A 14,500-nucleotide genomic window follows, 5' to 3' on the forward strand; every position below is an offset into this window, starting at 1 on the left:
TAATGACTCCAACCTAAGGGTATGTACATTTCATACTTCAACTGTATATACGTGTTTGTTTTGGGCTTCGTCCCTGTCATGTTCATGACGTACTCTATTTTGGGTAGAGAAATAAAATCCCCCTATTTCGTATTCCTGCGCCTGTCTCCTACAATATACAACGTGATATGAAGAATAAGAAAAAACTAGTCTGAGAATAAACCCTTTGTTGGCTCCTACCTCATACTCACTCACTCATCCCCGCATAGGGCAGCAACAAAGGTTTCTACCCATAGAAGGTTCTTCATTGCCTGTCTCCTACCTTCTGGTAGGTTAGTTTCGTTACTTGTGTTTCGGTGAACCATGCTCACATGATGAAGCACCTTGCTTGAGATCTTAAAACACACAAAACACGCAGTCCTTTCGGATCTTGGCAACAGTCTCAAAAGACTTTGAATGGACCATCTGACACTGTGCACCTTTTATCGTGATTTGTTGGATTAAACAGGACAGGATCAATTGAAAGCTAAATACAAACATTTAGAGTATATTTCTTGCTTCACAGAAGGCTCTTTATACAGATGTAGGAACTTAATTTGATCACTCTGTTGCAGAACATATCTGCGTTGCAGGAAATGTAAAACTTGTAGTGTATCTGGGGTTTAAAAAGGCTTCTGAAGTTTGCAATTTCCGCTTTTAAATTTCAGACTTAATTTTCCCTTAAACAAAATGTATCAACCAGAGGCTGGTGGGAGGAGCTATACAGGCTGATTGTAGTGGCTGGAATGGAATCAATGAAATGGAGTTTCAAACAATGTGTTTGATGTGCTTGTACAATTCCACTGATTTACTCCCACCAGCCTCATCTGGTATCAACCCTACAAAAATGTTCATTAATTATAATCCACATAATAATTAATTTTCCTGCTGTAGCAAACCGGTTCAAATTAAGATCCTACACCTAAACACGTAATATGACAACTAAGTAAAGCAGTAGGCCTATTTAGCCAATGTTTTAGGCAATGGTCATAATTCACCCAATGATTTCCATTGTGATTCATGGCAGCAGAAGTTTGTTGTAATGTTTGTAGGATGTTTTTAAGGCAGTTTTGTCGCTGTGCCTTGTAGGGAATTGTCTGTTTTACTGGATGGAATTTGACAAGCTCCAGTTGTTCTTCTGAAACAACAGCGGCATTCATATGGGGCTAGCTAAATATAGATGGCATCAACACCTGTTGCTCAATGCTCAAAAAGGCGAAGGGCAAGATCAAATTGTGTTTACTGATTAAAATGGCAATTGCATTATCCAGTTTAGGAGGCTTTAATGTGGAATCAAGTACAAAACGAATAAATGTCCTCTTTTGTGGAGTTTCAAAATAGCCTACCTGAGAGATGAAGTCAATAGCACTTGTCTCCTGGGGGACTTCGATTTGGTGTTAGCTTAATGAGGGGGGATGGCGGGCACATATCATTCTGCGCTTCTCGCCGTCGGACGGTCTTGACAGCCTTGCCATGGAGAGAGAATTTGGCATCACGTTCCAATAGCTCTTCAGAGACTGCAAGATGTCGTTGGCAGTGGGTAAAACACGAAGTTCGATAGAGAATTCCAAAAAGTGTGCTTCAAAGCTATGGAAGCTGTTTCCTCACGTTTTTCTCATACTTTTACTCGTCGGATATGCCGCCTTGGGAGCGGTGCTATTCTGGTGCATTGAGGGAGGGAGTGGGGACCAAGCAGAAGGGGAATATCATGAGTTTTTGGGTAAACTGTTGCGCAGAATTCAGAATTATCCAGGTAAAGTAAATCAATCAATCAATCAATCAAATGTATTTATAAAGCCCTTTTTACATCAGCCGATGTCACGAAGTGCTATACAGAAACTCAGCCTAAAAAGGCCAGAAAGCTAGATCTATGTTTATTATTACTATTGTTATAATATAGGGCTACCGTCTTTATAGATGGGGTGAAAATAGGATTTTTACATTACATTTTTTTAATGTGTTGTAAATGTGTTCAAAAATGTTTACGGCTAACTTCATTCAAATAATTCGATTTTAATTACAGGTAATTTGTCCAGCAATTCTTCTCAAGAACAACATTCGGTGAAAGAACTAGAGAAAGAAATCAACGGGGGGTTCAAGTCCATATGGCTTCAACGTCCAGAGCGATGGGATTTCTATGGATCCCTGTTCTTCTGTTGTACTGTATTCACAACCGTGGGTAAGTCATCTAAATTACCAACTTTTAAGTTAAGTTTCGTCTTAAGTTAAAAGACATGCAAAACAAACACAAAATAGGCCTAATTAAGACAGCACATTAGGCCTACAGTATACTAAAATATAATTGTGCTGGTGTTGTAGACCATTTGCTAATTTTTTGGGCTCATTTGATTCTCTTTGTAAATGTATAGCCTCATTAGGACAATATAGATATATACTCTCAATTGTTATTTCTGGTTATGGATTGTTATGCATGGGCACCACTGATATAGATTGCCTCTAAGCAACAATGGCTTTCCTGTCAAAATGAAGCCCACCTGAAATAAATATCAATGGATATGGAACACCAGGCATGATGTATTAGTACAATATCATTACAATCTCTCATCTCTCATCTCTTTAGTCACTGAAATGTCCACCACATTAAATCATGTTGTTTGCCTCAGGCTTGATGAACTTTGGTCTTAGTGTGCTGTGTGCCATGCTCACTGAGTGAACTGATGTTATCAGGCTGTAAACGAGAGTGGATCCGCTCTCCATCAAACAGCAGTCAACCATGAAACAACGGGTTTGGCCAACAGGGATTGAAAATTTGATCTTTTGGGGATTTGTCTATCTGTAATTCCTACCATAGCTGATTTGACTCCTACCATACCTCACTGATAAATAGTTTGTCATTAAATGGAAATACTGTGGAATACACATTACACATTTGTGCATGTTACATCAGAGCATTTCATGGACAAAGTTATCAGTAGTATTAACAGATCGATGTGTAAACATATTTTTTTTAAAGTCTGGACTGTAGTACGAATTCATATCCATCTAACCCTTATCCTTTGTCAAATGAATTGTTAAAACAATGGTTGACATTGACATACTTGTATCTAGTAGCACATGCAATGTCGATATACATAGAGTAGTTTACCGCGTTCCCTAAATTAAACAAATTTGGTTTCTTGACCACCTCCCATACAATTATTTTTCCAGAGGAAACCATTTTTTAAATTGAGTTTAAAATGACTGCATTAATGTCAAATAAATTAGCCTTTCCGGGGACAACAGGAATGAGCTATAATGGCAGTATTCAAAACCAAATGAGTTAAATGGCAGAAGACTGTGTTAGGGATGTAACTATGTTATTATGTTACTCTTACACTTTATAAAACTTACAGACAATAAAAAACTGTTGACTGTGCTCTGCATTCATTCTTGCAAGCACCTTGTGGTTCTCATCTGCAGACAGCTGCAGCAAAGAATGGGGGGGGGGGGTTGCCATGTTCTGTGCTCTTTTCATGTGTCAGTCCCTGTGGTGCAGGTTCACGCTGGGCTCAGACCCTCTCTGATTGCGATGATCACCACCAGGGACAAAACCGCTGCTTTGATTGCACCTTAAGATGATGATGTCATATAAATAATTGAAATCAGAGTCTGTGCCCATAAGATTAATACAAGAGTATTTGTGTCTTAAGATGTGCCTATATACATAATATGAACTGTCAATGATATATGAGGTCATTGACTATACAACTACTACCATCTTGAGGGAGTGTGAGGACAATGTAATGTATGTCCAGTGGTTAAAGTAACAAGATAAGATATTGGTTAGCCTTCTCTTTCAACGCTCCTTTAGTGAAGAACATAGATCATTGACTTGGCCTCACCCCCAGTCTTGACTTCACTCAACAGCCATTTCAAGCCACAGCTTCAGCATTAGTGCCTAGCCGTGATTGCTAATGGACCATTCCCATCAACTGCATTTGCAGACAGTTTTTCACACATGCATATTATGTAGTTCTTGTTCAGCATTGTTCTGAATCTCGAAACTTTTAGTGTATCAAATCAAATATGTATTCGTCACATGCTTCGTAAACAACAGGTGTAGACTAACTGTGAAATGCTTACTTACGGGCCCTTCCCAACAATGCAGAGAGAAAGAAAATAGAGAAATAATGAAAAGTAAAACTGTAATAATAGAGAGCAACGATAACTTGGCTATATACATGGGTCGATGTGCAGGGGTACGAGGTAAATGAGGTACATGTAGATAGAGTATGTGCATATAACAACCCCTCTTTTACGCTACTGCTACTCTCTGTTCATCATATATTAATTAGTCACTTTAACCATATTTACATGTACATACTATCTCAATCAGCCTGACTAACCGGTGTCTGTATGTAGCCTTGCTACTTTTATAGCCTCGCTACTGTATATAGCCTGTCTTTTTACTGTTGTTTTATTTCTTTACCTACCTATTGTTCACCTAATACCTTTTTTGCACTATTGGTTAGAGCCTGTAAGTAAGCATTTGTATTCGGCGCACGTGACAAATAAATGTTGATTTGATTTAACTAGGAATAAAATGACAGATAGTAAACAGTAGCAGCAGTGTATGTGATGAGTCAAAAAGGTTCTATGCAGATAGTCCGGGTAGCTATTTGGTTAATTATTTAACTAAATATTTATCAGTCTTATGGCTTGGGGGTAGACGCTGTTCACGGTCCTGCTGGTTCCAGACTTGGTACATCAGTACCATTTGCCATGTGGGAGCAGAGAGAACAGTCTATAACTTGGGTAGCTGGAGTGTTTGACAATTTTTAGGGCCATCCTCTATAAAGTTGGCAAGCCATAGACCATTCAACAGGATGATTTTCTAGTGAGCCATGCTGTATTGAACCAAACATTTACCGATCATATATCGGAAAGTGAAATGGGAGAGGTTGCTATATTCCATTTTTTTTCTAATGTTGTGGTAGTACCTGCAGGGGAAGTTCACACGTTTTTACATGTAGGCTTCTTTTCACTCTTTCTGTGATTGTAGTTGATCCCCATATTTTGTTTCATTACATAGACAATTGTCATCACTTGCCATTGACTACAAGGCATTATGCAAATGTTGCTAAAACATGTTAGAAAACACTCCAAAACACTCCAAACCAAGTAATATTACATCAGAATCCCATTTTGAATGACATCTCTGCACTCTATTTTTTTGTTAATGTTCCACTTTATGTTCATAAAATACATTATGAAGTCTGTTAAGGTCTGATATATGATAGCTATCACGGTCCATTTATGTTGGGGTTAATGGCTAATAGCTTGGTCGGCAAACAGGAAGGCCACAAATTACTGAAGAAAGTCCCTCGAAGACCCAAATGCATTTCACATCACCAGAAGCAGATTAGAGGTCTCAAGACGGACTTCTTTCCACATTATTGATAATTATTGCTTTCTAGGTTCCAATTTCCAAGATCACCACAATATGTCCTCATGTCACTACTAGAAAACCACAATGGATCTCATCTCAACTATTTTTCCTCTTTATCCCTTTGTCGTCAAATTGTAAATGATTGAGCTTGTATGACATATTGTTATTATACATTTGTTGTTAATGCTATGACTTGTGTCTATAGTCACTCTTATGAAGCTTCACTGTTACATCATGTAAGCATCATTACCAGGGACACTCTCTCAATAGTCTTGGATATCCCAGACCTTGGAGTATCGTAAGTTAGGCAACGGCACAAGGTCTGGGGAGGATGTCGGCTTCTCTCTGACATTCCGAAAGGGAGAAAAAAAAATCAGGGTAGGGTCCTTTTCAGACACACAACTCTCCCAACAAATCACGAGTTTGGGTATGCGGGGCTTAAAATGCAGGCAGGAATTGTGCTCATGTTTAACTCACTGAGGTATAGTAAGAACTGGAGACTGCATCCAAGACCTTTGTTTTCAAGGTAATCTACTCACGTTCACATATGCTAATTCATGGACCGTCTATATCCGGGTTGCATCCGGTTTATACCGACCAACATCACATGCACAACTAGCACTCAGTGTGCACAGGAAGCAGCGGGAGCAGCGACGACATCCTCACGTAATCCAAAAATATAACGAGCGCGCTGAGAGTCGGGAAGCAAGTTCAGGGAGTGAGTGTTTTAATAAATAAAAGAAACAATGAACACGAAACACAAATGCACCGGCATGAAAACAGAGTCAATAACACCTGAGGAAAGAACCAAGGGGAGTGACAGATATAGGGAAAATAATCAAGGAGGTGATGGAGTCCAGGTGATTGTCAAGAAGCGCAGGTGCGCGGGACGATGGTGACAGGTGTGCGGGATAATCAGCAGCCTGATGACCTAGAGGTCGGAGAGGGAGTATACATGACAGTATCCCCTCCCCGACGCGCGGCTCCAGCTGCAGGATGCCGTCAAAGGGGACGGACCCGGGGATCAGGAGCGTACCGGTCACCCCTGCTGATGCGCCAGAAACTGTCACGCCAGCTGAGGCACGGGAACCTGTCGAGTCAGCTGGGGCGCGGGAACCTGACAGATCGGTTGAGGCAGGGGAGCCTGGGGATCCGGTTGAGGCATGAGGACCTGACAAGCCGGTGGAAGCACGGGAGCCTGTCGATCCGGCGGAGGCATGAAAGCCCGACTAGCCGGCTGAGGCAGGGGAGCCTGGCGATCCGGCTAAGGCATGAAAGCCCGACGAGCCGGCTGAGGCAGGGAATCCTGGAAATCTGGTTGAGGCATGAGAGCTTGTAGCAGTTCCCAGACCCGACGTCATTACTCTGACACAAAAAATTAAATAAAAAAAACACTCCCTGATGCTTCCCTTGGGTGAGGTGTTATTCAATAACGAGCGCGCATTATAGTCGGGAAGCAAGTTTTAAAGAGTGTTTTAATAAATAAATGAAACAGTAAATAAGAAACACAAACAACACACCGACATGAAAACAGAGTCAATAGCACCTGAGGAAAGAACCAAGGAGAGTGACAGATATAGGGAAGATAATCAAGGAGGTGATGGAATCCAGGTGATTGTCAAGAGGCACAGGTGCGCGAAACGATGGTGATAATCAGCAGCCTGATGACCTAGAGGCCGGAGAGGGAGTATACGTGACATAGAACATGGCAGACATTGAATGAATGTACAATTTTAATATCTTCGGCTGTGAAAAAATGTATTGGCCTCAGCGACAATTATTAGAATAATTCACAAAGGTGATGACTAAAGTGTCTTAATAGGAATTTTCTAATCTGACTTCTCTATGTAGCCATGTATTAAAATTGTCTTTCTGGGCCAAGCATCAGTTAAACTGCAGTACCGAAGAAAAACTGTAGGAGCAGTCGAAGCTGTGCTTCTAGAACGGCACCCTGGCCCCTTGGTTTAACTAAGGCAAAATGCCACTAATGCACTGAGCAAATTTCAGGTCTGCTGAGTGCAAACTTGAACATTCTGAAAATCCTGTGCAACTTCCAGCGCGCATTTACTGTGAACACTGAGGCTGTACACCTTTATGTTACAGTTTTAACAGTGGCCAAGTAGGCTACTCTTGCTATTTGATCATAATGTAGGCCTACCAGAGTGGCCTACCATAAAAAACAATGGAGAAAATGCATCCTATAACATTTGAGCTGTTCTATCATTCAGCCTTCAGTTGCAGCCAATGTGTGGTGTTCAATGTAGGCCTACATTCCATGAGACTTTTGAAAAAAGCATGCAGGGCTTGACATTCACCTGTTTGTCCTTCAGACAAGTAGGTGACTGAAAATGTTGTTGTGTTGTTTGATGCAAGAAACCACTTTACAAAATAAAATACATTATTTCCATACTATTATTACAGTGTCTAGTTTGACACCTCACAATCCTCAACTGGCAGCTTCATTAAATAGTACCCGCAAAATACCAGTCTCAACGTCAACAGTGAAGAGGCGACTCCGGGATGCTAGCCTTCTAGGCAGAGTTGCAAAGAAAAAGCCATATCTCAGACTGGCCAATAAAAATTAAATATTAAGATGGGCAAAAGAACACAGGCACTGGACAGAGGAACTCTGCCTAGAAGGCCAGCATCCCGGAGTCGCCTCTTCACTGTTGACGTTGAGACTGGTGTTTTGCGGGTACTATTTAATGAAGCTGCCAGTTGAGGACTCTCAAACTAGACACTCTAATGTACTTGTCCTCTTGCTCAGTTGTGCACCGGGTACTCCCACTCCTCTTTATATTCTGTTTAGAGCCAGTTTGCGCTGTTCTGTGAAGGGAGAAGTACACAGCGTTGTATGAGATCTTCAGTTTCTTGGCAATTTCTCACATGGAATAGCCTTAATTTCTCAGAACAAGAATAGGCTGACGAGTTTCAGAAGAAAGTCTTTGTTTCTGGCCTTTTTGAGCCTGTAACGAACCCACAAATCTGATGCTCCAGATACTCAACTAGTCTAAAGAAGGCCAGTTGTATTGCTTCTGTAGTCAGCATGACCATTTTCAGCTGTGCTAACATAATTGCAAAAATGGTTTTCTAATGATCAATTAGCCTTTTAAAATGATAAACTTGCACTAGCTTACACAACGTGACATTGGAACACAGGAGTGATGGTTGCTGATAATAGGCCTCTGTACGCCTATGTAGATATTCCATTAAAAATCTACCGTTTCCAGCTACAATAGTCATTTACAACATTAACAATGTCTATACTGTATTCCTGATCAATTTGATGTTTTTTTCAAAAACAAGGAAATTTCTAAGTGACCCCAAACTTTTGAACGGTAGTGTCTGTATGGTCAAAAGACTATACCGCTATACTATATATGGAAATAACTTGTTTTGATATAGACATTGCCATTGAGGGCTTCCGCCATTTAAAAGTAGTCAACTGGGTGGGGATTCCTATGGGTTGGGAGTGATCAGCCAATGATCAGAGAGCATTGTCTATTTCAAATTGGGTTGCGTATAGTTCGTAAACCAAAGACTAAGGTAATATCTAGGAGCCAAGACCAAGATTCATACCAGGACATTGGTCCCAAGATTCAGACCCAGACCCAGTGAGTTGAGACCATGACAAGTTACTGTGCTCTGTTATAATGTATTCTACTGTACTGTTCTCTACTGTACTCTACTGTTCTGTGCTCGAGTTTACTCTTCTTGCGTTTCTAACAATTGAAGAAAGGGCCCATGAACTCTTGATCTAGTGTTCTTGGTCTGTAGAGTACAGTAGAGTACAGTAGAGTACAGTAGAGTACAGTAGGATACAGTACAGTAGAGCACAGTACGGTAGAGTACAGTCGAGAATAGTAGAGTAGGTTAGAGTACAGTATAGCACATTATAGACATCTGTTTTGGCCAAATAGATGTCAATGTTTGTCCACTACCCACATCGTGGTCCTCTGTAGTAGAGGTCTGCGGAGAACAGATTTTTTAGTACCGTGCCCGCCGCCACAGGTTTTTTTTGCCAACACCGACCTGCTCTTGCCAGATCTCATCCAGCTCCTGCCTGCAGTCCCACAATGTTAAAATTACACATCTTCAAAACCACCATCTTATGCATTATATTGTGCAATGAATGCATGATTTCATAAGACATTTTCTAGTTGGAATAAAGTAATGTTATTAAAACAAACTCCAGTGTAACCCATTTGAAGCAGCCCAGACAAAAGTCACTGCAGACAGAATATTAAAAAAAGAATGAATGAGTTCACCTCGTAAACTTTCCAATTCCAAACGCATCTCAACTCGAACTGTCAGTAAGAGAAAGGTAAGGCAACAAAAAGGCTATTGATAGGCTGACTAGTGCCCAATCATAATATCCATTATTTCATTACCTTTAGAAAATTATTAACAACATACTTTCCAGTGAGAACTGCAAAATGATTGCTTTTATAATTCCTTCTAGAATTTATCACAATAAACTCAATCATATCGGAGAATTGTTTTTGCCAACGTGAGCCCCAGTTAGAGGCGGGGAGAGGTACACATGCAGCCAGAATGAAATCAAATCAATTGTTATTGGTCACATACACATGGTTAGCAGATTTTATTGCGAGTGTAGCGAAATGCTTGTGCTTCTAGTTCCGACAGTGCAGCAATATCTAACAAGTAATATCTAACAATTCCACAACAAATACCTAATAGAATGATTCATGTGATAGATAAGTGGTTTTATAACAATTCACAGCGCATTTAAAACGGCGATGCGACCATTATGAAATAATTTAAACAAACTCTTGGAAGAGTCTTGGCGGTTCCAAACTTCTTCCACTTAAGAATGATGGAGGCCACTGTGATCTTGGGGACCTTCAATGCTGCTGACATTTTTTAGTACCCTTCCCCAGATCTGTGCCTCGACACAATCCTGTCTCGGAGCTCTACGGACAGTTCCTTCGACCTCATGGTCTGGTTTTTGCTCGGACATGCACTGTCAACTGTGGGACCTTATATAGACAGGTGTGTGCCTTTCCAAATCATGTCCAATCAATTGAATTTACCACAGGTGGACTCCAATCAAGTTCTAAAAACATCTCAAGGATGATCAATGGAAACGGGATGCACCGAGCTCAATTTCGAACCTTATTGCAAATACTCATGTAAATAAAGTATTTCCGTTTTTTTGCAAACATTTCTAATAACCTGTTTTTGCTTTGTCATTATGGGGTATTGTGTGTGGATTGATGAGAGAAAAAATTATTATATCCATTTTAGAATCAGGCTGTAATGTAACAAAAAGTGAAGGGGTCTGAATACTTTCCGAATGCACTGTAGAATTAGACATAATTATTATGGCTCTAAACTTCCTCCCCCCTCCATCCTCACATACTTCGTGCCCCTTATAAAATAATGGGTGTATGATGCCCCTGCCTGAGCATACAGTTAGTTATCTGTCCCTGAATGCCCTTAGAGAGAAGCATCAGCAAATCCAGTATTAGAAATGACCGACAGATGGCAGCAATAGATCTAAAACCATGTTTGACAAACTATATTCTTTCAATCTTCTACACATCTTTTTTTGTATGTTAGGAGCGGACATTTTTACAATATAATTTGAGGTTAGACACAAAATTATTGTTGTCGATAAAGGGGATATTTGGATATGAGAGGGAAATAAGTAAGCTACCTGTATGATCCCATACCCTGCTGCTCTTCTTGTCTCAGGTTATGGAGAGATCTATCCGGTGACCCTGCCTGGTAAAGTGGTCTGTATCCTGTATGCCATGGTGGGTATCCCCCTCATGCTCCTGGTTATCACAGATGTGGGAGACCTCCTGGCCATGCTCCTCTCCAGGGCCTACTGCCACCTGCACAGTCTTTTCTGCAGGTTGCCCCAATACGGCCGCTGGTCCCCCTCCCATGACACAGAGAAGCCAGGGCACGGGGGCCAGGGGGGCTTCCAGGACGGGACCTATACCTTCAGCCAAGAAGTGGTGGTCCGGGAGCCCATGGACATCCGACAGGTCCTCCACAGCCAGCAGTCTGTGAAGCGCAAGTCCGTCCAGCTGCGAAACAACACAGAGATCTTCAACCGCATCATTGCACGGGAGAACTTCAACAGGCAGGGCCCACTGGTGCGGAGCCTTTCCTGCCCTGAGCTGGACCGCATGCCCCCCTTGCCCAAGGGCTTTGCCATCTGGGACTTCACAGGCATCGGGGACAATATGGACAAGCTGAACGTGCCGCTGCTCCTCATCCTGGTGGTGGTGTTTGCCTACATCCTGTTTGGAGGCCTCATCCTGCCCCTGTGGGAGACAGAGTTCAACACCTTTGACGCCTACTACTTTTGCTTCATCACCCTCACCACCATCGGCTTCGGTGACATCGTGCCCAACCACCCCAAGTACTTCATGCTCACTTTTGTCTTCATCATCATGGGCATGGCCATCATGTCTATGGCCTTCAAGCTGGGCCAGTCACGCATCGTCAGCTGCTACCGCCAGTGCATGCGCTGCATCAGCGGGGGGATGGTAGAGAGGTTTGAGGAGTTGGGGAGCGACTGAGAAAAAGAGTTTCGGCCTCCACCGGGCGTCTCAAGAGTTCTAGGGTTATGAGGCCCTGCTATTGTGGGTCCAAAAAGCACTAAGCACGAAGTTCTGTACGGCTGACTTGGGAACCGTGTCTAGCTCAGTGGGGTGCAAAGCTAACCCTTGAGCTGACCCCTCATCATTAGCTTGAGCAAATGAAAATGTGCATGTGACCAAAGCTTAAGCAAAATTGTGTGACTTTATATATGTGAGATTTATCTTACATGTCTGTTGCCCGAATATAGATATGCACTCTATGTCTGGATATATTTATCCAACAAGTTACTTATACTATCTATGGTATGTATACATGTTGTCTACAGTTCAACCTGTTGTTCCAAAACTCTACCTTTTGATTTAGGATGGGGACATCCCAATCAACTGTTGGTAGATTTGACTGAAGCTGCAATGACTCTTGCATTGGTTAGAATTGTTTATGAGTCTTTGTTCAAGTTGTGAGATTTGTGCACATTAAAGCTTTCACCTGCATTTTTCAGTGCCTCCTCTATAGGAAATAATATGGTAGCAGTTTATTTTTACAGTACTGTACCACTGTTATTTATTTACCTTGTATTTATTATCAATGTATACTTTCTGGTGCTTACTTAAAATAATTCAACACAATTAGTAGCTATAGTACCTGGTACCAAATGGTTATTGTTGTGTATGTATCATGTATAAATACTTGGTAATGTGTGTACGGTAAAATGAAGTACTACCAATACGTTTTTTTCAAATTGCCTTCTGTGTTCATTGAGCTAAGGTGTCTGTTATTAAGGTAGTCTTTGGCTGTGCGCTTTTTATGTGCCAGCAGTAACTCCTAACATGCAAATATAGTGGAGAAATATGAGAAATACATGTTTGTTGTTAATCACCCTGCATGCATAAGCTTATGCTGTCTAGCAACCTGTATATCCTGCTTTCACATCAGCATTAAAACATGTTCAGGTCAATGTGTGGTGTCTAAATATTTTATGAAAGAAATTACATGAGACATCGTGAGACATTACTCACACAGTATATTCCAAAGAGAAAAATATGATATGCTTATATCCTTTTAGTATGGCAGCACATTCTCAGAGAACAGAAAGAAAAAAGGTAGAGAGTGGTCTGAAAAAGGGCCCATAACTTAACCTGAGGAACAATGTAAAGGGAGGTTTGTTGTCAATGGCCAATCACAGGAGACCACAACCAACATACCACTTCACATAAAACCCCAGTAGCAACAACATAGGCCTACTACATTTCAGGAAAGCTGTGTCATTACATGTTGAGGTAACCAATAGATAAAATAGTTGGATCCACTCCTACAGCAACAACATACTAATAAATCACAAAAAAACAAAGGTACAAATTCACTTATGGTTGAGAAAAGGTGTTCTTGGTAAACTTGTGTTGGCTATGTAATCGAAGGGGCAGGAGGCTATGGTTACTCAATGAGCTGGAGATCTCATAGGTCAGTCAAGGGTGAAAATAGGCTACAATGGTTGTAGGATTATGTAATTGAGTGGATGAAACGTGATGGTCATTTTTTAAATTTTTATAATACAAGCCTTCTTGGACAACATCCTGACTTGGGTGATCCTTTAGATGTGGATGAAACTGGTAGGAGTTTGAATATGCCAATATGGTTAAGATTTGCTTCAGTTTAACTGGATGAAAGTGGTGAATAAATCCAGGGCCAAAAAATTCAATGCAATTACACTTTCAGTCGCGTGAAGTCTAGACAGATTACAGCCGCATCTTTATGCCTCCACAGAGGTGGAAATGCAAAGATAGGTTGTTCCCCGTTTATGGCAACACATAGGCCTGCTAGTGTTCGTTTTGCGTTGTCTCATGAAGATGCAACAGACATCATAAAACACAAGGTGGTGCCATTGCCATCCTTTACTGCAATGAAGTGCTCAAAAGCATTCATAATGAGTCCTTTTCAAAATAGACAGAGTTTAGTTATTGAGAGATGATTCTGCACTGATCTTGCATAAAAAGATAGGAAGATAAGGGTCTCTGATAAACGAAGAGAGCGAACGCTCAGGAGGTCAAGTCACATGGTTGATAAAAAGGGATTTTGATGAGGCAGGAGTGGACAAACCCCCGTGTAAAAATGGGGTCTGACAGGCTTTGTGAGGGTTGACGGTTGGCCTGACAGGTTTTGTGACGGTTGACTGTTGCCAAATGGAAGCTAGTTTTACCTAGCTCTCACGGGTTCCATATCGGTGGCATCTATATAACATTGTAGAGATGCTGTCGCTGTATTGAAACATGGGAAGTTACAAGTGTGTGTGTTCTTGCTCCAGCTTTTGGTTCGCAGCCCCATGCGAAATATATTTTAAGCGTGTTCCACATTGCTCGCGTGCTAGCAAGCACACGCACACGCACGCACACACACACACACACACACACACACACACCTACTGCACGCATATAGGCTATTGCTTATGTATGATAATGAATGAACCGTATTTGATTTACATAGTCAACAAAATGCTAGATTGTCAGTATCATACTGTTA

At 41.3% G+C, this 14,500-nt stretch overlaps 1 protein-coding gene across 1 annotated transcript; it reads left to right on the top strand.

Moving 5' to 3' along the window:
• Positions 1-1,211: 1,211 nt before the first annotated feature.
• On the top strand, positions 1,212-12,941 carry LOC111977531 (potassium channel subfamily K member 18). Its single transcript, XM_024006983.2, has 3 exons — positions 1,212-1,771; positions 2,042-2,197; positions 11,126-12,941. Exons 1-3 carry the CDS (start codon positions 1,543-1,545, stop codon positions 11,962-11,964), a joined length of 1,224 nt encoding a protein of 407 aa, XP_023862751.1. The 5' UTR covers positions 1,212-1,542; the 3' UTR covers positions 11,965-12,941.
• The last annotated feature ends 1,559 nt before the right edge of the window (positions 12,942-14,500 follow it).

This window comes from Salvelinus sp. IW2-2015, linkage group LG18 (assembly GCF_002910315.2).
Source record: "Salvelinus sp. IW2-2015 linkage group LG18, ASM291031v2, whole genome shotgun sequence".
Taxonomy (NCBI): Eukaryota; Metazoa; Chordata; class Actinopteri; order Salmoniformes; family Salmonidae; genus Salvelinus; species Salvelinus sp. IW2-2015.

Excerpts from the sequence above, each read along its gene's own strand:
- LOC111977531 (XM_024006983.2), top strand. The coding sequence starts at position 1,543 with ATGTCGTTGGCAGTGGGTAAAACACGAAGTTCGATAGAGAATTCCAAA. Across the intron at positions 1,772-2,041 it reads CAGAATTCAGAATTATCCAG|GTAATTTGTCCAGCAATTCT; the intron begins GTAAAGTAAATC and ends TTTTAATTACAG. Across the intron at positions 2,198-11,125 it reads TACTGTATTCACAACCGTGG|GTTATGGAGAGATCTATCCG; the intron begins GTAAGTCATCTA and ends TTCTTGTCTCAG.